The sequence below is a fragment of the Athene cunicularia genome (assembly GCF_003259725.1).
Source record: "Athene cunicularia isolate RWA chromosome Z unlocalized genomic scaffold, athCun1 chrZ_part1, whole genome shotgun sequence".
Taxonomy (NCBI): domain Eukaryota; kingdom Metazoa; phylum Chordata; class Aves; order Strigiformes; family Strigidae; genus Athene; species Athene cunicularia.
Window position 1 is genome coordinate 34794036 of NW_020799142.1, and position 21068 is coordinate 34815103.

Below are 21068 nucleotides of genomic sequence, written 5' to 3' on the forward strand. Positions count from 1 at the left end.
CTTGTGCCGCCGCCGGCCGCGCCGCGCGTTATCGTGAGTCTGTGGGCGCCGGCCGCAGCGGGCGGGAAAACGGGGCCGGGGCCGAGGGGTTCTGTCTCTCTGTCTCTGTGTGGTGAAGGGCCGGCGGCCGCCGGGGCCGGGAGGGCGGCGGCCCCGCGTTATACAACACCCGGGAGGTGCCTTTGCGTAACGCCGCCGCCTCGGCCGGGGCCTCCGCTGCCCGCGGGGAACGCGCGGAGGGGACGCGGCTCGGGGATTGCGCCTTCCGCGGAATGAGGCTTTTGGGAGGTTTTCCTCGGAGAGGGTTCGCCATTCGCTGCTGCTGCCGCCGGGCTCGCCTTTTCATTATTTGGGGCTTTTTTGGGTGTTTGCTTTTTCCCCTCGGGATTTTAATTTTCAGTGAGGCGCTTCTCTTTTTACCCTTCTTAAAATGCGTGTAAAAACCATCCTTGGTGAACGATTCACAGGTGGGGTTTCTTTTTTTGTTTGTTTGGTTGGTTTTTTTAATAGTTGTCCTGTTTGTTTCCCCCTCGGAATGACAGTTTTCAGTGAGGCGCTTCCCTTTTCAGGATCTGTGTAAAAACCATCCTTGTTTAAAAATTCACAGATTGGGGTTTCGTTTTGTTTTGTTTTTCTCTCGTTGTCCTGTTAGTTTCCCCCTCAGAGTTACTATTTTCGGCGAGGCGCTTCCCTTTTTAAAATGCATGTAAAAACCATCCTTGGTTAGCGATTCGCAGGTTGGGGGTGCTTTTTGGGTATTTTTTTTTTCTAGTTGTCCTGTTTGTTTCCCCCTCAGAATGACAGTTTTCAGTGAGGCACTTCCCTTTCCAGGATCTGTGTGGAAACCGTCCTTAACACCTCCCAGGTTGTGTTTTTAAGACAAGGCCAGCGCAGAATAAAGAGTTGGGAGCCGGGGTTGGAGCCGCCCTGACGCTATGAACGCGTGTTACAGGCGCTGCCGGAGCAGAGGGATGTGTTGTAGGTTTTATGCTCGGTGTGCTGCTCCGGCGGGAGCTCTTTTCCTTACCCCTTGTAAGTACAACACGTTGCCCCGTCCCTGCCGTAACGGTGGAGTAACTTCACCTCGTACCTGCCCAGAGGCACTAGTGCTTGTCCCGGGACCAGTGGACGTGTGGGCACACGCCGGGGACCCGTTTAGTCTGATACAACAATGCTGTTTCTAAGACTTTTACTAAAAGAACGCTTTTGCAGTGTTCCATCGAGCTGGGGTCGCTGTCACTGCACGCTCTATGCCGTGAGCTTTATAGTGCAGAGAGAAACGTGCCCCAGCTGGCCTGGGGTACCATGGCATCACAGGATGGTTTGGGCTGGAAGGGACCTTAACGATCCTCTACTTCCAGCCCCCACAGTAAAAGGATCGCTGCCCGGTATCTATTCACAGCCACGGGAACATCTCTGTTCTGTATAATTCACAGACAGGGTCAGCGCTTCAGAAAGTAATAACCTGAGAACTGGAGGGGGAACGTGAATATTTGAAAAGAGCTTGTTGGGCATTAGCGATTCTTGAATTGAAGTTCTCCAGCTTGCAGCCCTGTCTGTCACTGCAGACACGGGCCCCCGCAGCTGCACGCTCGTAACCCCCAGTAAGAAGCTGTGTTTTCAAGACGCTTTTCACTGCCAGTGGTTTCAGCAGGTTCTGAGGGTGTTCAGTGTCTGCTCAGGGTGTCACTGGGGACCTGCGAACCCTAAGATGCTCTTCTCAGCGGGTGGAGGGGCAGCTGGGGAGGGCTGGGCTATCGGGGCTCGGTTGCTGCTGAACCCTGCAGTCTGTCGAGGCAAGTGTCGCACCAAGCCGTTGCTGGAGAGCTGGGGACGCAGGATTTCACACTTTTTGTCATCTCAGGCAATTTACGCTGTTGTTGCGCTGAAAAATACCGTGTGATGACTGTGAACTCCTGAGGAGGACAAAAGCATGCTTTGGGCATAGCAGACTAACCAGCATGTGGGAAGTGAAGTATCTTGGCTTTTGGCTGATGCTGAAATCCAGGAATAATAGAAGTCTCCGGGCTGGGGAGGGAGAAAGCAGGCTGCCCACCTCCAGGGAGATGGGTCCTGACGATGCTGCTCAGGGCACCCGCTGCAGGGTCCAGCTGAGGAGCTGTGTGCTTGGGGCTGACCTACGTTGCTGGGGGCCCTAAATTAATGGCTGTCTAACCTACGTTGTGGAGGTGGTGTACAAATACTTGGCTCGTCTAGAGGTAGCCCAGGTGTGTCTGTACCGTGAGGGGCCACGTAGCCTGACACACTTATCCCTCGGCGTGTCAGCCCTATGTTGTTTGTCTTGTGTTGTCACCCGTTCCTTTGGATTTACCATCAGAGCTTAAAGATTAGCGAGGCTTTCATCTGGGTTTAGGTAACTTCCCGGTATCTGAAAAGCTCTTGGTGTACCGAGTGTTTAAAGAAAGGCAAAAGCTTGCAATTTCCTGACTTTCTTTGATTCCAGGACCTGGAGCTTAAGGGAGAAAATGCCAAGCAGCAGCCACTGCCAAGTGTGTGTGTGTGGCCGCTGAGGGCTTAGTACCTGCCTGGTGAAGAGGCCCCGCAGCCCGGTGCGAGGTTATCAACATGCTGTTATCTTTCTTCCAGCGGTAAAAAGCAGCAGCCAGCTGAGGGTGCCGGTACGATGGAGGGGTCAGGCAACCGCAGCCGCAGTGCCGGAGAGCACGAAGCCTCAACTTCAGCCGGCAGCGCGGTGAGTTTGCGGGGGGTGTGCCCTGCGCGCCTTGCCCTCTGTCTCGCTCTGATACGGTGCTGCCTTCCTGGCAGAGCAGAGCTCGATACGTAGTGAAACACAGCAGGGACGGGGCTTGATCTAGCCTTTTTGTGTGGTGCGATTGCTTTTATCTGGCTGGCTGCATTCGTCAAGGCTCTCATCGCAGCTCGGAGGGACAAGGGTGGCTGCCTTGAGCCCTGCGGAACGCCCTGCCCCGTGCTGAGGCCTGCGGCAGAGCGGAAGCAGGAGCAGAACAGACAGTAGGGCGATGGTGGTATTATTGGAGGCTCTGGTTCCTGCTTCCTGGGTTTTATGCAGCAGCCTCCTGGCAGACACTTCAGGAGGAGGGGAATTGGAGCTGAGGCCCCAACCCCTCGGGGCAGGCCTAGGCTCCTCTCAGTGCCCTCTGTAGGCCTCTGGCTTCAACAAGAGGAGGGCAAAGCTTCTCGTGCGGCCTCGGCTCTGCCTCCTCAGGAGGCGAGAGATCCTGGTTGCTGGGTTCCCTTGGGCAGGGGAAACGTTTCCATGGGGAAATCCACCTCCTGGGTGAGAGTTGTGATCAGCAGCCGTTCCTGTAAAAGCTGGTACCGCCGTCTGCTCCGCTCTGCTGTGCTGGGAGGGACCTTGTCCTTAGGACGGTGTGCCAGACCCACGCCTGCGTGGATAAACCCCTTGTGGAAAAAACAACCCAAACCAACAACCCAAACTAAACCAACACAGCACTTATTTTATGTGTAGAACATCTCACTGCTGCTCTCGCTGCTTCGGGAGGAGCAGTGTCTCCAAAGTAATGAAGGCAAGTCCTGTGTGGGCAGCTCGTCTGTTTTCTGCGGAAGCTGCTGCTTGGTTTGCTTGGAATCTGCAGCTGGCATTCAGCTGAGGGAGTCCTTAGACCCTGTTTTATAATCTCCCTTACAGCCTTCAGCTGCAAGATCATTTTCTCAGTATATTTGCAGTTAAACTCTGTGTTGCAAACTGATTACTTTTTTTTATAAAAAGTAAAGATCATGTAAATACTTGTCCTGTGGTTATTCATGTTTGTAGTTCATCTTTTTACATAAGCAGGATGAGCTTCTAAGCAGGATGCTGCTTTTGCAGAAGACGTGTGCAGAAGGATAAGATGATTGTTCGGTATTGATAATAAGGAAAAAAAGCAGTAGGTCAGTAGGATTTGAAATATCTCTTGCTTCCATAGGAAACCTAAAACTGGCATCTTGATGTTAAACATGGGAGGTCCAGAACGGCTGGATGATGTGCACGATTTCTTGCTTCGTCTCTTCCTGGACAGAGATCTAATGACGCTTCCAGCTCAAAAGTGAGGAGAAATGCTGTGAACTTCTGTGTGACGATTAGCGTCGGGTGTTGCTGTCTTTACCTGTAGGCTCGGACATTTAACTTCAGTGTATTTCTTAAGACTGTTTCATCTTGGGACCAGTCAGTGCAAGAAATGGTGTTATAATTTTCTGGAAATAGGCGTGCCTGGATCATTCTCTTTTAATTGCCAGTTGTGGTTTCCTGTTACCTAGTAAGCCTGGGAAGGGTAGTGGAGTATAGCAGGAAACAAGCCATGCAGGGCTGGTTTGCTATAATCCGGGGAGATTGCCGCGGAAAACCCTGCTGCAGCAGAGGGATTTGGGGAAAGGGGTGGTGATCTGGGGGGTGGTATTAATGTGTGTACCTTTGGACTGCTCTAGTAAACTAGCCCCATTCATTGCCAAACGCCGCACGCCGAAAATCCAGGAGCAGTACAGCAGGATCGGAGGCGGATCGCCCATCAGGAAGTGGACGGCGGTGCAGGGAGAAGGCATGGTGAAGCTGCTGGACAGCATGTCTCCGCGCACCGGTACCTCTTTACCCACCTTGTTAAAAGTTTCTTTTGCTTCGCGTGTTGGAATTAGACACTTGTAGAGTAGCTTTTGCTTCTCCATTTTAATTGTGAGGGTGACCGTTGTTTTCAGTCCTGCTAGGAAACCATGGCAAAGATATTGCAGCAGTTCTTATTGGTTAAAAACTCGGCAGGTGCAGAAGCGTGGGGTTCCCATACACGCCAATACATGTTTGTGCTGTGGTCTGCACGGCGCAGCGGCTTTGATCTTGGAGAGTACTGTCGGTGCTCCTTCAGCCTGCAGTAACTCAGTGTAGCACCAACAGCCAAACGTTTGCCCACCTTCGGAGGCGGATCCAGTGTGTGCTGTGGCCCAGCTGCCCTCTTTGCCCGTGCCCACAGAAACTGGCTTAAAGCTGCCCTGGGTGAGCCCACCCTTAGGTGCTTTGGCCGTGTTTCATCTTGCACAACTTGGGCCGTCCGGAGCTGGGCGCCTGGCCTGTGCGGGTGGTCTCTGCTCCCTCCTTCACTGAGAGGCTTGGAGAGACGGTGATCCAGTTCATCCTCAGGTCACTGTCACAGGGTAGGCTCAGCCTCTGAAGGTGCGCTTGTCTCTCCCCTTTGATTTGAGGAAGGAATCTAGATGACTGTGATAGGCAAAGTGTGTCTTTTCGGATGGCTGAAGCTCGGGGACAGGAGTCTCTGCCGGTGTGCGGTGGCGAGGCGTCACGCCATGCCCTGTCAGCCCTGCTTGAGCTTGAAGAAGTCTGTGCTGAAGACGAGTGGTTGAGCCTTAGCTGATGAGAAAGGGGAATGTATTTCATGTGAACAAACAAGGCAAGCAGGGGAGAAGGGTGGTGAGTGGTGTTCTCGCTAGCATAAAAGAGTTGGAGATTTGTGACCAGTGGTGGTATACTCTCATGTAATTTTCTGTGATGAAGAGGCCGGGCAGGAGGTTGCAGAGAACTGGGGATGAGTCTCTTTAACCAAGTAGTAAGTGATAGGACAAGAGGTAATGGCCTCAAATTGTGCCAGGGAAGGTTTAGGCTAGATATTAGGAAGTATTTCTTTACAGAACGAGTTGTTAGGTGTGGGAATGGGCTGCCCAGGGAGATGGTGGAGTCTCCATCCCTGGAGGGGTTGAAGAGTGCCAAGGGATCCGGTGTAGTTGGGAGCTGTCGGTGTTAGGTCAGTGGTTGGACTGGATGATCTTCAAGGTCTTTTCCAACCTAGCCAGTTCTGTGATTCTGTGATGACGCTGCAGCTGGGCTGCGCGTGTGCCCACGGGCAGGGTACAGAGTGCCTGTCTGCAGGCTTTCCTGGCTGTCCCTGGCCTGCACGCTGGTGCTGTTGACTCTCACAGGGGTGGGCTCTCCTGCTGGAAAACCCACAGCACTTCCCGGGGCTGCCGGCGGTGGGGCCTGGGACTGCAGCGTTCCTGCTCCTGCTGCTCCCCGCAACGCCCTTCCCGGTCAGGGCCAGGACTGTCTGATGTAGAACGGCTCCGAGCCCTGTAAAGCCTTCCTTGCGTGCCTTTGTTATGCCAACCTGGGCCTAAAGAATAGGTGTGTGCGCGGGAGGGTGTGGGAGCCTGACCTCCAGAGCCGTGGGTGTCTTTCTTCATCTGAAATGTCCCTCTGCAGTTACTGCTTGGATAGATCCAGAGCTTTTGAAACTCGGAGTCTGTCACTATGAATAATGGATAAAAGAACACATACCGATTAGGCCTCATTTCAGGACTGAAGAGGAGGTCTGTTGGAAGAAGAGACAAGGTTTTGTAGATTGAACAGAGCCGGGCTTGGCCTGGTGATAGCGGTGAGCCGCGCCCGAGGGCATGAGCGGGAGATAAGGCCGAACAGTTTGGCTTGGGTGGGAGTCCATGCTGTCCTTGCCAGTTCTTGCGTGGTGATAAGAAAACGTGAAAGGTGCGTGCAGCCTCCTCCCCGCTCCCCAGATAACAGAATCTCTCCGGACCTTGCTCCGTGCCAGCAGGGAGCTGGGACCTGCACCCCCTGCCAAGTGCTGGGGCGCTGTGGGCGCCTCCTGAGCGTCCTTCCACCGAGGGCTTCTGCTGTCCTGCCCGAGCGTGCGGCTGCAGGGCACTCCGTGTGCCAGCACAGGGCTCAGCCCTTTCCCTGCCGCTGATGTCCGGGGGCTCAGCCACCTCCAGTCTCTCTGCTGAGAGGCCAGAGGCATGCGTGGGTCGGTTTTCGCCCAGGTTAAGTGTGTTCATGCTGGAATTTGCAGCAGTTCAGCTAAACTGCTTTCGACTTGGTTGTCAGCTGGATTTGACTGCAGCCTGTATTGTTGCTCAGCTGGCACCTGCGGTGAACCTGTTTCTCTCTGCTGGTTGCTGACAGCGGTGGGCCATTTCCTACAGTACCCCGTGTGCTACAGTTCCATGCTGTGTGACATTAAAACCGTGGCGCTGTTAAACGTGAGCGGCAGCGCTAGGAACTAAACTTCCACATTCACACAGCAGCTCGGGGGTGTCTGTGTCCTGCCTCTTACGGGACAGACGGAAGTGAATCGCCACTGCTTTGACAAAAGCCAGGAGAAGCAGTGCCGTGGTGGCTGCTCTGTCTGAAATGACCTGTCTGGGGGTCACTTTGTTCCAATAAAGGTATTTCTCTGCATTATGCTTTTTGTTCCTGAAGCAGCAGACTGCCTTTGTGAGTAGAAGGACTTAACGAGATCACTAAGCTGCCCGCTGAATTCCCTACCGGTGCACAGATAATACTTCTCATCCTGCCATTACAACAGAAACACTAAACGTTTTTAATAGAAAAACTGCTGGAGTAAGAGAAGCCAAAGAGGAGAGCTCTCTGTTCTCTTCAGCTTTGCAGCGCGTGGTGCAGCCAGCCCCTTCTCCCTTCGGTTCCGTGACCTTTGCTGATGTGGTGCTGGCGTGTCAGGGGATCCCCCTCCAGGTCTGACAAAATGGGTTATTTGATTCCTTGCTGCTCTTTGTGGCACCTGCTTCAGGCTTGCGTAGAAAAGGGCAAGAGGTAGAAGGCTGGTAAGAGGCTCTGGAAGGTGAAAAGTAATGCTCTTGGAAAGCTAGAACTAACTTTATTTCATTTGTTCAGCATGTTACATGTCACTGATACCTTCATTTGGGTGACATACAATCCTTTTTTCCACCAGTGCTACTCTGTAGCTTAATTCCAGCTGCGGTCCCTGCAAGTACAGCCAGAGCCTAAGGCTGAACCCGCACCCGGGGCAGGAGTGTTTTTAGCAGCAGCAGCCCCTGAAGGGTCAGGCTGGCAACAGGTTCTGAAGATAAAGCTTGGGAGGTTTATCTGCTTTTCTCAGTGTGCCGCTCCTGCTTGCTTTTGTTTGGTGGCTGCTTTCTGTGAAGTCGTGCCTGCTGCTGTGCAGCTCTTACACCTCATCAATGGTTTAGAGGTCTTTTTACGTGGTGGTAGCTGCAGTTTTAAAAATGGAGTGTGCTAACCGTTTCCTAAGCATTTCCAGTAACCTTGCAGCCATACCCAGCACTGTGTTGCTTCAGGATGGCTTGAAAGAGTTGGAGGTGGGGTTCGGGAATGTCGTGTGCTCGTGGGGAGCGCGGGGCCCTGCTGGTGAGTAACTCCGAGGTGGTGGTGACAGGGCCGGAAACGCACGGCAGAGAAGCAATAAATACTGTGTGTACTCCTTTAACCTCGGTCTGGACTTCTGGGGCGCAGAGTTTTAGTTGGTCTCTCTTTGCAGTTGGCGAAGAGCCCGTGTTAGTGTCAGTAACCACCTCTGAAATTCCCTCCTGTACAGATGAACTAATCTACTGATTTACTGGCTTCTACTGTACATCTGACACGTACAGAAGTCCCGTTTTGGCGGCAGGACTAATATAAAGTAGTAAATAAACAGCCTCACCCATGTCATCTGGGAACTATTTAATTTTAAAATGTAGCTTTATTGTTACAGGCAGCTGTCTGAAAATGAACAAGAGTTCCTCCTTCCAAATGAGTGGGGTTGGGTATGCTCGGTAGTCTGTAAGGATAAATCACACAAACATGATGATAGGAAAATCCATTTCTGTTGTTGGGTTTTTTTTTTTAGTGCTGGCATCAAATAGGCTAATGTCTTGCAGTGGTAATTATATCTTGAGAAGGCACATCTTGCTTTTTTAATTGTGTTTGATTATAACGGTTCTTAGTATTTCTTACGAGCTGTAGTTTAGCTGGGATTCCCTTGTCAGCAGAAAGAAAGCTTGCAGGATGGGGGGGCATGTTGTTTCTTTTGATATGCAGCTCTTGGTGGGAGGAGATGTCACTCTTATTTCCAGTAGTTGTGACAGCAAAATGAACACGTATACAGACACGAGAATCCCTCCTTTGCTGCCTGTGATCCAGGACAAAGCGTAATACCGAGGGAGTATGGCAAAAAGTTTCCAGCTGGCCATGTTTTTTCCCAGTATGTCTTTCCCGAGGTTAAACTCCCACTGTCTTTGCTCTGATTCGTCAGAGTTTTGTTTTTAATGCCATCTTAAAATGTTAATGAGGTCACTGGCTCCCGGGGTTCCTGAAGTTGGGTCATTATTTGCCGCTGCTCCCAGCTGGGAGCTCTCTTGCCTCCTGCAGAGAACTGGGGCTGACTAAACCTGTTTTCTGAATCCTGCATGAATGTGTGGAGCGGAGACCAAGCACGGGACATCTGCTTCTTTCAGAAACCTGTTAAATGTTATTTCAGAGCTAGTGACCTGGAAACCCTGAAAAAGAAACTTTGCTTTTGTTCTCCTAAGAACCTCTCTCCTCTACTGAAAAACCCCAGAATAAAACAGCAAACCTCCCCTTCCTCCCTCCCCCTAACCAAGCCATAGTCCCCAAACCGCGCAGCCGATGCCCAAAAGATTAGAGATGGAAAACGGAAGAACCTGATTCTTGGAGAGAATAACGTTGCCTCTAAAATAAAGTGTTTAAAGACGTGGAGATTTCTATGAACACCTCCCCGGAAACCAGAGTGAAAGAACACGTGTCCCACGTTCGCTATCACTGGTCTCCTGCCCCCGGCAGCAGTCCCGGCCCGTGGCGGTTATGTGCCAGCGGAGCAGCCTCCCCCGCGAGGGGGAAGGCAGCTTCTCTCGCCAGGGTCCTGACCCCAGCAGTTGCTTAGACAATGGTTCCACCTTGGCTTGTTTTTAGCTTTGTTTTATAATGTGGTTAATGGCAAGGAAGTGGGAAGAAGTGAGCTAGAATTACATCTGCATCAGTGATGAAGGGAAAGAGAGCGTGTGAGGGGGTGCACGGGAGCCAGGTGTTTCTGAAGCAGGACTCGGAGCAAAGCTGGGTGCCTGGGAGACCTGCTGGAACACCCCTGCGGCGCTGGGCCGGAGGGCCTGACCCTGCAGAGGCACACGAATCCTTCCTGCGCTGAGGGCACCCTGTGTTGGTGACTTCTCTGTTGGCATCTGGAGCAGGAAAGGGATAAAATCACCCCATTTTCTTCAGGTGCCTTATGGGCAGCTGATGTCTGCAAGGTGCAGGGCCGTTTCCAGCTGGAAGCTGGTCCCTGTAGAGCAGAGTGTGGCACACAGAATTGCAGCCCAGTTATGGTTGAAAGTTTAGGTAAATGAAGTTTTCCTGGAATGTGCAAACTGCTTAACCGAGGTGTTTCCTTTTGTGTGGCAGAATGAAGAAAGCCTTGTCTTTCCGAAGGTTTTGCATTTCAGTTCATTTGGTGTGTGTAAAACCTCTGGTTTTGGTGAGCGAGTTGAGCTGTGCTGCTCGGGAGCCCGGAGCACGTCTGTGGCTGGGGTCTGTGTTAGGGTGTAGCAGCGTTCATTGAGCATCTCGGTGACACGTTCTTACCAACACGTCCTTTCAGTCAGAACTTGCCCAGCAAAACGTCAGAGCCCTGTATGGTCTGGAAACCATGCCTCTGCTGATCCAAGCAAAAGCAGAAGAGTGATGCTTCCTGCAGGGGCAAACAGTAGTATAAATAATTTTTAAATTTTAATGACAGCAAAGTGAGTTACTGGAAAAATACTTGGCCAAAGAAGGGTGTGTTTATACGGCAGTGGTTTAGAAGAGTAGCCGGAACATTATCAACAGTTTCAGTCTGTCTGGTTCTGTACTTTGTACTTATTAATGACATGTTATTGCGAGTTCTTGGGGTTTTTTTCTGCAATGTCTTTTCCTGTGCTTTGGCTGGCAGCGCCTCACAAGTACTACATTGGCTTCCGGTACGTCCATCCCCTGACAGAAGAAGCGATTGAGGAGATGGAGACGGACGGCATCGAGCGGGCCATCGCCTTCACGCAGTACCCGCAGTACAGCTGCTCCACCACGGGTGAGTGCGGGGCTGCAGCTCCTCCGTGGGATTTACTGGCGTTCCGAATTTTAAGTAGAAGCTTTTGAACTGAGGATAGCTTCATGTCAGCACTGTTACTGTGAGGGAACGTAAACCGAAGGAACGCGACTGAGTAGGCTTTCTGCATGGAAACTACAACAATAATTGTTCTTCAGTTAATGGCTTAGCAAATTGTTCTTGGCTTGTACATCGTATGAAGTTTGATATAATTAGTACGTTGTATGAACTTTGATATAATTGGTGCGTTGTATGAACTGCCATATAATTATTCCCGTTTGAGGCGCTCTGATCTGATTTACGATTGCATTTTAAATATGTAGCATTTAAAGATATCATACCTTGCTAAAGCACGGTTTTAATCTGTCAGGTTGCTAACGCCTTGGCTGATGTTATGTATTTCAGGAAGCAGTTTAAATGCCATCTACCGCTACTATAATAAGAAAGGGGAGAAGCCGAAGATGAAATGGAGTATAATTGACCGGTGGCCCACACATCCCCTTCTTATCCAGGTAGGGATCTGTGGGAGAGCCTGTGCTGGTGGCAGGCAGAGTGAGAGGTGTGAGCCCAGCAGGGCTGCTAGGTCACCACATTGGCCTTCCCTGGGCTCTGCTTGGGTTGGTTGATGTAGGAGAAACTTGGTATCTTTGCGCTGCCCACTGACTTGAAAACAACAAGAACTACCTAAGTGCAGATGTCTGTTGAGTTTCCTTTTTAGAAATATTTGCTACCAGTAAAAACACAGTCTAACGTTAAGCAACAAAAACATTCTGAGGAAACAGTTAGATTAAATCTTAGCTTCTGACAAAGCTTACAAGGTATTTAGCTATAGAAGGTGCTAAAAGAAGATGAACCTATTTGCTGATTTAGGCTGTGTTGATACATATTTATTTTAAAAAATAAAAAGAAAAATACTTGAGACGGATAACAGGAATGCTTTAGTTTGTGGGTACATTTTAGTTACAGTAACGAAATGTGTCTTGTCTGCTGTGCATGAAATTGCAGGGGAATGATGTTCAGTTCGTGGCAGATGTTTTAGCATGACGCTGGGCGAAAGCAACCGTCGCACACATCTTATTTTAAAAGCACAGTCCTGTTGCTGTCGCAGTGTTGGCTGGAAAGATCCTCTAGAGGTCATGAGTCCCCGCTCCTGCTCAGGGCAGGTCTGTGCCCGGCGCACGCACGGATCAGTCGCTCTGTCGGGTGCTGCTCCGGCAGCAAGGAGGAGATTCTGGGCATGGCACTGGCTGCCGCACCAGCAGTTGAGGGAAACCTTACTCCTTTCTTTTCAGAAAATATCTTTGTTGGGGAGCTTGGGTTTTGCTGTTTCTGTGGTGTGCTGAACAGACGACAAAATGACTGCCGGAAGGCGGGGTGGAACTGCCTGCGCTGTGTGATGTTCCCTGGTGCCCTCCTGGGCTGTGACACTGCTCCGTGCCTTCAGTGAAACACCTCGGCAGGATTTAGGAACCCTTTACACCTTCAGGGAACCCACAAAATGCTGTCCATTAGACAGAGTACATATATAACCCTTTTTTTTAAAAACTGGTTCTGTTCTTTCCATTTGTTACCAGCATTTTAAAACCACTGGGGTGATGAAAAGTTTGTGGGGAGCTTTGGGCCTGGGCACGATGACAGCATATACTCGACAGTGTGTAGCACGTGCTGCCTCTCACTATTGCCCCACACATACCAAAAGGGGAATTTTGATGTTTTTAAGGCAACCTGGAACACTGAAGCTGCCTGTCTCGGGTCATTTGAGAGCACGTGACACCTCTCAGTGTTTCTGATTCATGTCTTTGCTTTTTTTTTTTCTGGACAGTGCTTCACAGATCACATACAGAAGGAACTGAACCTGTTCCCACCCGACAAAAGGAAAGATGTTGTCATCCTCTTCTCTGCTCACTCGCTGCCCATGTCTGTGAGTTGTGTCGAGTGGTTTCTGGCCTTGCTAGGCCGAGGTCACGCTGGCTGGGCTGAGCGGGAGGGGGCACGGCTCACACCCCCCGGGGTAGGGCCACAGTTGTGGAAGTGCCAGGGAAACACGAAGGCGAGTGGGAGCCTGACGCGGAGCTGAAGGCGAGGCACCTGAGCTCTGGTCACTCTCAGACCTGCGCTGCTGCTGCCGTTGAAGGTGGGCTGCTGGGTTAGGCCAGGCTCAGTAGAGCTGCTTGCACTGCCTCATGAACTTGCCAGCTTAAAGCTGGATGGTAATGGGGGTGAAAATTTGGTGTTTTCTCAACTCTAGAAAGCAGTAATAATGCTTTCCCTGGAGGAATGACAGTAAAATCTCTGCAAGGATGCAATAAATGAGTTAGTCCTCGCTCAGCAGCTGCAGGGAAATGGCTCTCAGATCATTTTTCAGAAATGCAGCGCTGTTACCGAAGGTACCCGTATCTACGTGTGATGATAGAAAGATTTATCTTCTCTCACGGGAAGGAGGAGGAGTAGGTGTTCTGGTGAAGCAGCTTCCTTGTGGGTTTTGCTGGGCCAGAATGCAGCTTTTCTTCCCTATTTTGGATGAGCCAGGCAGGCACTTGATAGAGCCCCATCACACACAGTGTGCTCGCCTTCCCCAGGCTTTAGGTGGTCCTTGTCCAAACACGTTCGCTGGTAGAAAAAGGTCTGGTGTTTGTGTGTTGAAGGTTGTGAACCGTGGTGATCCGTATCCTCAGGAAGTGGGAGCTACTGTCCAGAGAGTCATGGAGAAGCTGAACTACTCCAACCCTTACCGGCTGGTGTGGCAGTCCAAGGTATGTGTGCCACGCTAAAGCTCCTCAGGCGGTGGGCTTTGTGATCTTCCAAGCTTAGGAAGATCATAACCTCAGTGCCTCTTTCCCATTTCAGCAAGTATTTCTGCCAGAACAGAATCCCCATCTTCTACTCAAATGTAGTCTTTCCAGATAACTCTTTATCCACAGTTTCTTGCCTTTTTTGTGTATTGCACCTTTTTAAGGTAGATTTTTGATGTGTCCATTAGAAAACCTATGATCTCATAACGTCTAGTTGGCATTTCTCTTCCTCTGTCAGGAGGAATTATTGAGCACTGACTGGGTTTTTAAGGTGTTGCTTTTTGAGGATCTCTTTTCCCGAAGTCATCACTGTGTTACAGACATTCTTAGTGACGATAATCCCAACAGTCTTCATTATTCCCGAGGAAGACTGCTCGTGTTACTTTGTCCTTGTTATTACCGCTGCAAATAGTGAGGAGTGTGAGATTCACCAGAATTATGTGGTACAAGTAACCCTACGTTTTAGGGGCATCACACCTTCTATACCGTTGTTGTCGTGTTCTTAAAGCTGCGTGTTATGGTACATCAGCACCCAATACTTGATGGATAGGAGAGAGGTAAGGACAGTTTGCTACGGATTGGTGACTTCTTTAAAGGGCAGGTAAACCCTGCACAGTGGTGGTCAGGGGTTTACTGAACTGGAAACAGTAGACCTTTATTTAAACTTGCACTGATTTTAGTGAGAGTCTCATTTAGGCCAGCCCAGGTTCTGTTTCTTTGGAATTTAAATGGCAGGACAGTTTGTTTTCATAAACAATCTAAGCAGGGAAATACAAATAACCGGCTCCATCTTAAACATAATCTGGTCTGTGTTGTCCTACTTAAGAAAACGTGGGTGTTCTTTGTAAGAATGACTTAATGAGGGGTTTGGGGTTTTTTTATGTCCCTCCCCCTTTTCTTACAGGTTGGACCAATGCCTTGGCTGGGTCCGCAGACAGATGAGACCATTAAAGGACTGTGCCAGAGAGGGAAGAAGAACATGTTGTTGGTCCCAATAGCGTTTACAAGTGACCACATTGAAACCCTTTATGAACTGGACATTGAGTATGCCCAAGTTTTAGCGAATGAGGTAAATGTTTTACAGCTTTTATAACTGTCTGGGTAGTGGTGCTCCAAAAGGACTTCTCCTGGTTTGAGATTTGCTTTGTAGTTGCTTTTTGCAATATGAGTTGGGGCAAGTTTAATTTTTCTTTTAAATGAAAATTAATCTGAACTGGCTTATATCAAATTAATTTTTAGCAACACAAGACAGGTGGGAATTTGTCTCTCTAGATTTAACTCTTTAAGCCACTACTATCCTTACTGAAAAAGAATCATTGATTTTTGTCAGCAAAGCGAAATTCTGCATCATAGTTATTTTTGCTGTATCGAAAAACATGGTATTGCATTTAATTAATTTTGGGGCAACTTCTGAACGAAGTAGCAGGGAAGATTTTGAAGGCTGGCTGGTGAAGGGTCTGGCAGATTTAACTTCTTTTCTCCTTATTTTTGATTCAGTGTGGAGTTGAAAACATCAGAAGAGCGGAGTCTCTTAATGGAAACCCGCTGTTCTCCAAGGTATCTTCTTTGTTGCAATAGTTGTAAATATTTGCACTCGTGTGTCTCCTCCTAGATTGTGGATGCCTTCTTGTAGTTTTAAAGTACTTTAAAAGTGAAGATGGAACGCCCTTAGTCTGTATACCACAACGTGTTTTCTTTTGCCACAGTTTATGGTTTGTTTTTTGGGGTTTTTTTGGTGGGTTTTTTTTTTTTGTTTTTGTTTTTTTTTTTTAAAAAAAAATGTTCAGAAGTTTGGTTTGACAAAAAAGAAAAACGGTTTTGCATTCATTTATGGTAATCTTTTAATGAAATATTTCTCTGAAGAGATGACGCCTGTGCATTTTTAAAGTGGGGTTTTTCCCTGAGGTAGAGGAGGGTGGTGCTCGGCAAGCGGTGGGTGCACGGTTTGGCCATCTCCCTAGTCAGCGTTCCCCATGTTAAAGCCTGCCTTTATTTTACGCAGATGGGTTTGCTCACTTCTGATTTTTAATTAACTGTCTTTCAGGCTCTGGCCGACTTGGTCTGTTCACACCTCCAGTCGAATGAGATCTGCTCTAGGCAGTTAACCCTGTGCTGCCCGCTCTGCGTGAATCCCGTCTGCAGGGAGACCAAAGCCTTCTTCACCAGCCAGGGACCGCTCTGAGCGCGGGGGGGACCCCCGGCCCGCAGCCCCGGGGGGCCCTGCGGCTCCTCCGCTGCCCGACCAGACTCTCCTCCCTTACACGCCGACCCGGTGATGTTCACCTCACCCAACAGTGAGGAGCACTTGACTTTTTTGGCTTATTTTCTCCTTTGTTTTTTTTGTTTGGGAAGAATTTGTAGAAAGTAGGGAAATAAGGGCGTTTATCCTGTGGCATGTGAAAAGATCTCGTTTCATCCCATTCTGACTGGACTTAGCGTGAGCCCAGAAGTATGCACTGAGAAACTTAAAAAACTTTTCTACAGATTCGCTTCTATTTCCTATGCAGAGATTTATTTGTATGCAGTTTTCCCATGAGTGCATTAATTTCAGCTTTCCAGGACATGCAGTCACTTGGTTTGTTTATGCTTAAGGTACAGTGTAACCAGCACAGTCACTGATCATCTCTTCAGAGAGTGATTTTTCACATGGGTTTGATGATTGAGTGATTTCTAATGCTCTTAAAAGTCTATATTTTTATTAGAACATAAGGATAAGGCTTGGGTTTTGGTTGTTTTTTTTGTTTTTTCTCCTGCCAGAAACTTCTGGTGCAAGCTTAGCTGGGATAGTAAAACTCATAAGATTTGTTTACATTTTCTAGAAAACCCACTCTCATTATCTGCAGGAAAGCCTCTGCATTTGAAGAGCATAAAATGAAAGGAATAAGCCTGCTGGGTGAAGCTGAAGAACGTACTCAGTTGAAACAAACTGTGCGTGTTTCCAGTCTAGCAGCCACGAGCAGCATGTGTGGAAACATGTTGGCTTACCTTTTAAGCAAAATGGCTTTTCAAAATTATTATTAAAAAGGGCTTTCTCTGGTTAAGTAAATTTAGGAAGTCAGGCTTGCTCTCCAGAAAGTTTATAGATCTGCTCTGTGCTTTCTACTGTGGTTTTTGTGGGATACCTACAGAGTTCCATAGGTATAATTGATCTAGCTTAATTGATGTTGTTGTTTAAAACTGAGATGATAAGTCCGGAGTAATTTACTGTGCAGGTGCCTGAGAGGAGGCAGCCCTGCAGGCTGGCAGCTGTGTGCTTACGCACGCCTTTCTCCAGAGCCAAATTCTGCCTGTTACATTTCTGGCACCGCTCCTGGGCCCGGCCTGCGTGCCCGTCACCCAGCTAAATTTCTTGCTTGTTTTGGCAGGCGTCTGGGTGCATGGAGGCTGCTGAATCCACTCCTGGGTAGTGGTGGTAGTTTTGAAGAGCGAAAGACCTTTCTGGGGCATTATTTTCTCGCTGTCGGCACCGGGACTGCTGTCTCGGTGAGGCTGGGGATGGGCGGGGGCTTTTCCAAAAGGCTGGTGGCCACAGCTCCGGTGCTGGAAGTCGTTGAGGGCAGGAGCACCCCAGCACCTCCGTGGCGGTCCTGGCGCCCGGGGAGCTCCCCTCCTGGGGGGCACGGGGGGACAGCGAAGCTGTGACAGTGTTCTGTGGGACTGAGCCATACACGTGTTAGTCTGGCTGTCAGCTTCGTGGGGATAAATGTTTACTTTATGTAATTAGCACTGAAATGCCTGTACTTTGGCAATGCAAGTTTCCTGTAAATCAACAACTGAGCTCATTGTGACGTGTGAGGAGCAGATGCCGTGCTGCTCGGACTGTTCTCTTTGCTTGTGTAATTCTGAGGCATTAACAGTGTGAGCCTCTGATCTTTCAGAGGTGGGGTTGTTTCAAAAGAAGATAGGCCTCTGTTGGCAAAACAGGCGTTTGCCTCTGGTTTATGTTGGAAGAACTAAACAAGGGATGCTGAAGACACGAATGGGTGCCGTGTCGAGCAGCCAGTGGGCCAAGTACTGCCATGGAGTAAATCCTCCTGCACAGCCTCATAGGGCCTGGGGCCCAATACCTCTTGAGAGTTGGTTGAGGAGTCTCCACTGCCATACTGCAGCTTCCAGGTGTGATTGTGGTGAGCCAGACTTAAATCCCTTCAGTGCCAGAACCTCCTATGTTACTGCTGTCCCTCGTTGCTGTAGCAGAAAGAAGTCTTCCTTGACCCTTCGTACCGTGCCTGTTTGAGGGGCGGGGAGCCAGGAGCCGGGGCTTCGCCTCTCCCTTCCTTGCCCCATTCTTGGTCTCTGCTTGCTGCCTCGGCAGGAAAAAGGAGCACAAAGCTGGTTCCTGCCCTTGCTCAGGTCAGGTAGGTAGGGTTAGCACGTGTACGGAAGGGTGATATCTCCATGGAAAAGCTTTGAATCAATGTCAGCAGAATACAAACGTCTGTAGCATGCCTGGGAAGGGAACACTGGCCTTATGTCTCTCTTTGGACAAAGAACTTTCTCTGTTCCCGTTTCTCTGCTTGACGCTCGTGGGTCAGTGGGAAACAAGCTGTTTTGTAAAATCTGCCTACTTATACCTCTTTCCTACCAGCTGAAGGGCATGACGGCCTTCAAATCCAGGTTGTGATCAGCACGTTTATAAAGTGTGGCTGCAGCTGGAGAGTGAAGGTTAACTTCACGTGAACATTGCGATACTATAAATACAGGCTGGCTTTTTATTTCCATACTGAGAGTATTAGCTGGTACTAATTATAAGGCATTATGTTTGTCCCCAGTAATAAATGGTATTTAAAATTCACTTTTTAGTGTGCTAACCACAAGTGAGATAATTACTAAGCCTCTTGCTGCTATTAGACCATGATGTAGAAATCACTTAATTTTCTGGCTTTCAGCAGATGGGTCTCATCTCACAGGGCTGGTGGGGTTCTTCATTTTGCTGAACAGATCATGTAATGTCACTGTCCTGCTATTTAACAAACATTATTTTGTCTGAGTGCAGCATCAAAAGCCTGTTGAAAAACTACCTGAGCAAGTTTAGCTAGCAACTCTGCTTAATATTTCTAATAGAAATCAAGATGAGAGTGAGACTAATAACCATGGGAATTCTGCTGCCCAGAATTAGGGAAATCTCCTAATTTCTGTTTGGGAGCATTTCTGACTGTGCTGACTAACAGTGGAATTCATTTGACCGACCTTTAGATGCTTCCAAACTACATGTTGACATCTGAGCTGGTCTCCTAGGTACTATTTATGGTCAAAAGATTGTTTTAATGTGCATTTCTGAAAATGTATTAATCTCTCAAGGCAGACGTCCGCAACGGGTGGGGTGAGCTTGGCTCTGCTGCCCTGGCTCAGAGGTGGTAGCGCTGCTGCACGTGTCTGAGGCCAGGGGATGAATCCCACCCGCTTACGTGCCTTCGCCAGCGCTCTGCCTTCGGGAGATGGCACTCCATCCTGCAGCCATGCATTCAGTTTGCCCCTCTGGCAGATGTGAAACATTTGGTGCTACTACCTCAGGACCCGGTCTCATCAGATCCTGAGCGCTCCCTGCTCCGCTGGGAGTGTCAGCATCTGGGGGGCTCCAGTCCTCGGACAGTAATCAGGTTTGGTTCTTTCGTCACCAGTTACACGCCTCGCGCAGTCCTTCATTTCACCGGCAAGTGTTGGTCGTTTCCACCTGCCCTGACGCAGAGCAGCCGGTGGGAGTGAGCCTGGGTGACGCGCTGGGCGGCGCCGTAGCCCGGGGTTTGGGTGGGCAGTGCCCAGCCCTCGGGCCCAGGGCAGTCGCTGTGCCCAAACGGGTGCGTGGCCCAGCCCGCGCCGGGAGCGGGGTGAGGGACTGGGCAGTGGGATCCCCACGCCAGCTCCACGGCTCTGCCCCGAGGGCTCAGAGGCTGCCCTTGATGCCCTAAGGAAAGAAGGGGGAAGTGAAGCTGTGTGCAGGTAGAATGTGCTGAAGAATTTTGCTCATGATTAGGCTGTTCTGATTTAACTCTCTGCAGTTTTGCTTTTTTGTTGTTGTTCAGTTGAAGTTTTTTTCTCTTCCGGAGTTTATAAAATAATCTCCCATATTACTGGCTGCATTTTGGAAAATGTGATAGCTTCCAGAAGTGGTGCTGTGACATGAGAAGGTGTGTGCAGAGTGTCTGTGAGCTCCCCCTGGAGAAGAGGATGTTACAGTGGAGTTCAGCGGGGCTGGGATTTTCCTAAGAATAACTAGAACCTCACTTCATTTTCCCTTTCTACCACCCCTAGAGAACTGGAAATCAGTATGAAGTGTAAGATGCAAGAGAAATTCCTTTTATTTTTTAATACCAGATGTGTACAAATACTTGCTTTTGGTCCAATTTACATATTTCAGATTGGACAAGGACTTCCATTTAACGTCACACAAAAAATTTGTATAATCTTAACTGTGTAGCATTGGCCATAAAGATGGAATTTCAATTAAATTTTTTTTGGAGGAAATAACTGAGCTGTGTGTCTTCAGTAAGAGCCCTTTCTGACGGTGTTTGATGTCCTCTCTCTTCCTTCTCTTGGAGCTCCAGAGCTGCGCCCTGGCCATGCCCACACGCCGCGCTGGGCCCATCCCCTGGGATTTGAGGGGAAAACACGGCGCTTGGCCCCGCAGCCCCTCGGGCCGAGCTGGGCCTGCCCAGGGCAGAGTTGGCTGGTGAAGTTCCGTGAGCCGCAGCCTTTACCCTGCAGGTTGGAGAACGGGTGTCCCCGGCAGTCAGAGCCGCTTACTCCGCTCATGCGGGACTGTCTGTAGGTGCGACCTTCCCGCAGCCGCTGCGTGATAATTTCACGCTGATCAGGTCCCCTCCGTGATGTCCCACAAACTCGGGTGTCGGTTAAACTGGTCCCTTGCTGGGGGAGACCCTTGCACAGCAAGGCTTTTGCCCAGGAACCTGCCTCCTTCTGGCTCGGAGAGCTGTGCCTTTGTTTTATCTTCTGTGTAAGGGATCAAATCCATCCTGAGCCTTTGTTTTGAAGGTGCGGCCTGTTCCCGAGCGTGAATTACCCCTCAGCTGCCTCTTCGGCTCCGTCTGCCACTATCTCGCCGTGCCTGGGACAGCGCCGAGTGACCCTCAGGCTGTGGAAGGTGATGTAGAACACGGGTGGGGCAGTTTCCTCCTGCCGAGGTCCAGCTTGGTCTCGAAGGAGGCGTGGAGCTGAGTGTCTGCTTTCTGTGAAAAGAGGGTTTGCATGTTCTCTGTAAAAATGTGCTCAAGAAGATGGCGAAGAAAAGGTTTGCACTCGTTTTGAATCCCACCTGTGATTGTTAGTTTATTCGGTTATCTATTAACAGTCTCCAGGCAGCGTGAGTCAGAGGGTTTGCGCTGGCCGCTCGCGCTTCTCACGGTGCCGGGACGCGAGGCCCGTGGGAGCCACCTGCGCTCCATGAGCC

General features: G+C 49.8%; 2 protein-coding genes across 2 annotated transcripts in view; both read left to right on the plus strand.

Moving 5' to 3' along the window:
- NARS (asparaginyl-tRNA synthetase) overlaps positions 1-20746 on the plus strand; it is a 36213-nt gene extending 15467 nt beyond the window's left edge. The window contains exons 15-16 of the mRNA XM_026866014.1: positions 10104-10107; positions 20736-20746. The gene's annotated coding sequence lies outside the window, so the exon portion shown is untranslated. The remainder of the gene's footprint in view (positions 1-10103; positions 10108-20735) is intronic.
- Positions 3-19344, plus strand: FECH (ferrochelatase; the record flags this gene model as incomplete). Its single annotated transcript, XM_026865871.1, has 11 exons — positions 3-33; positions 2608-2713; positions 3930-4049; positions 4429-4577; positions 10716-10850; positions 11274-11380; positions 12691-12789; positions 13514-13621; positions 14565-14729; positions 15158-15217; positions 15705-19344. Coding segments are annotated over 11 exons (1218 nt in total), but the record flags the coding sequence as incomplete, so codon positions are not given.
- Positions 20747-21068: the final 322 nt, after the last annotated feature.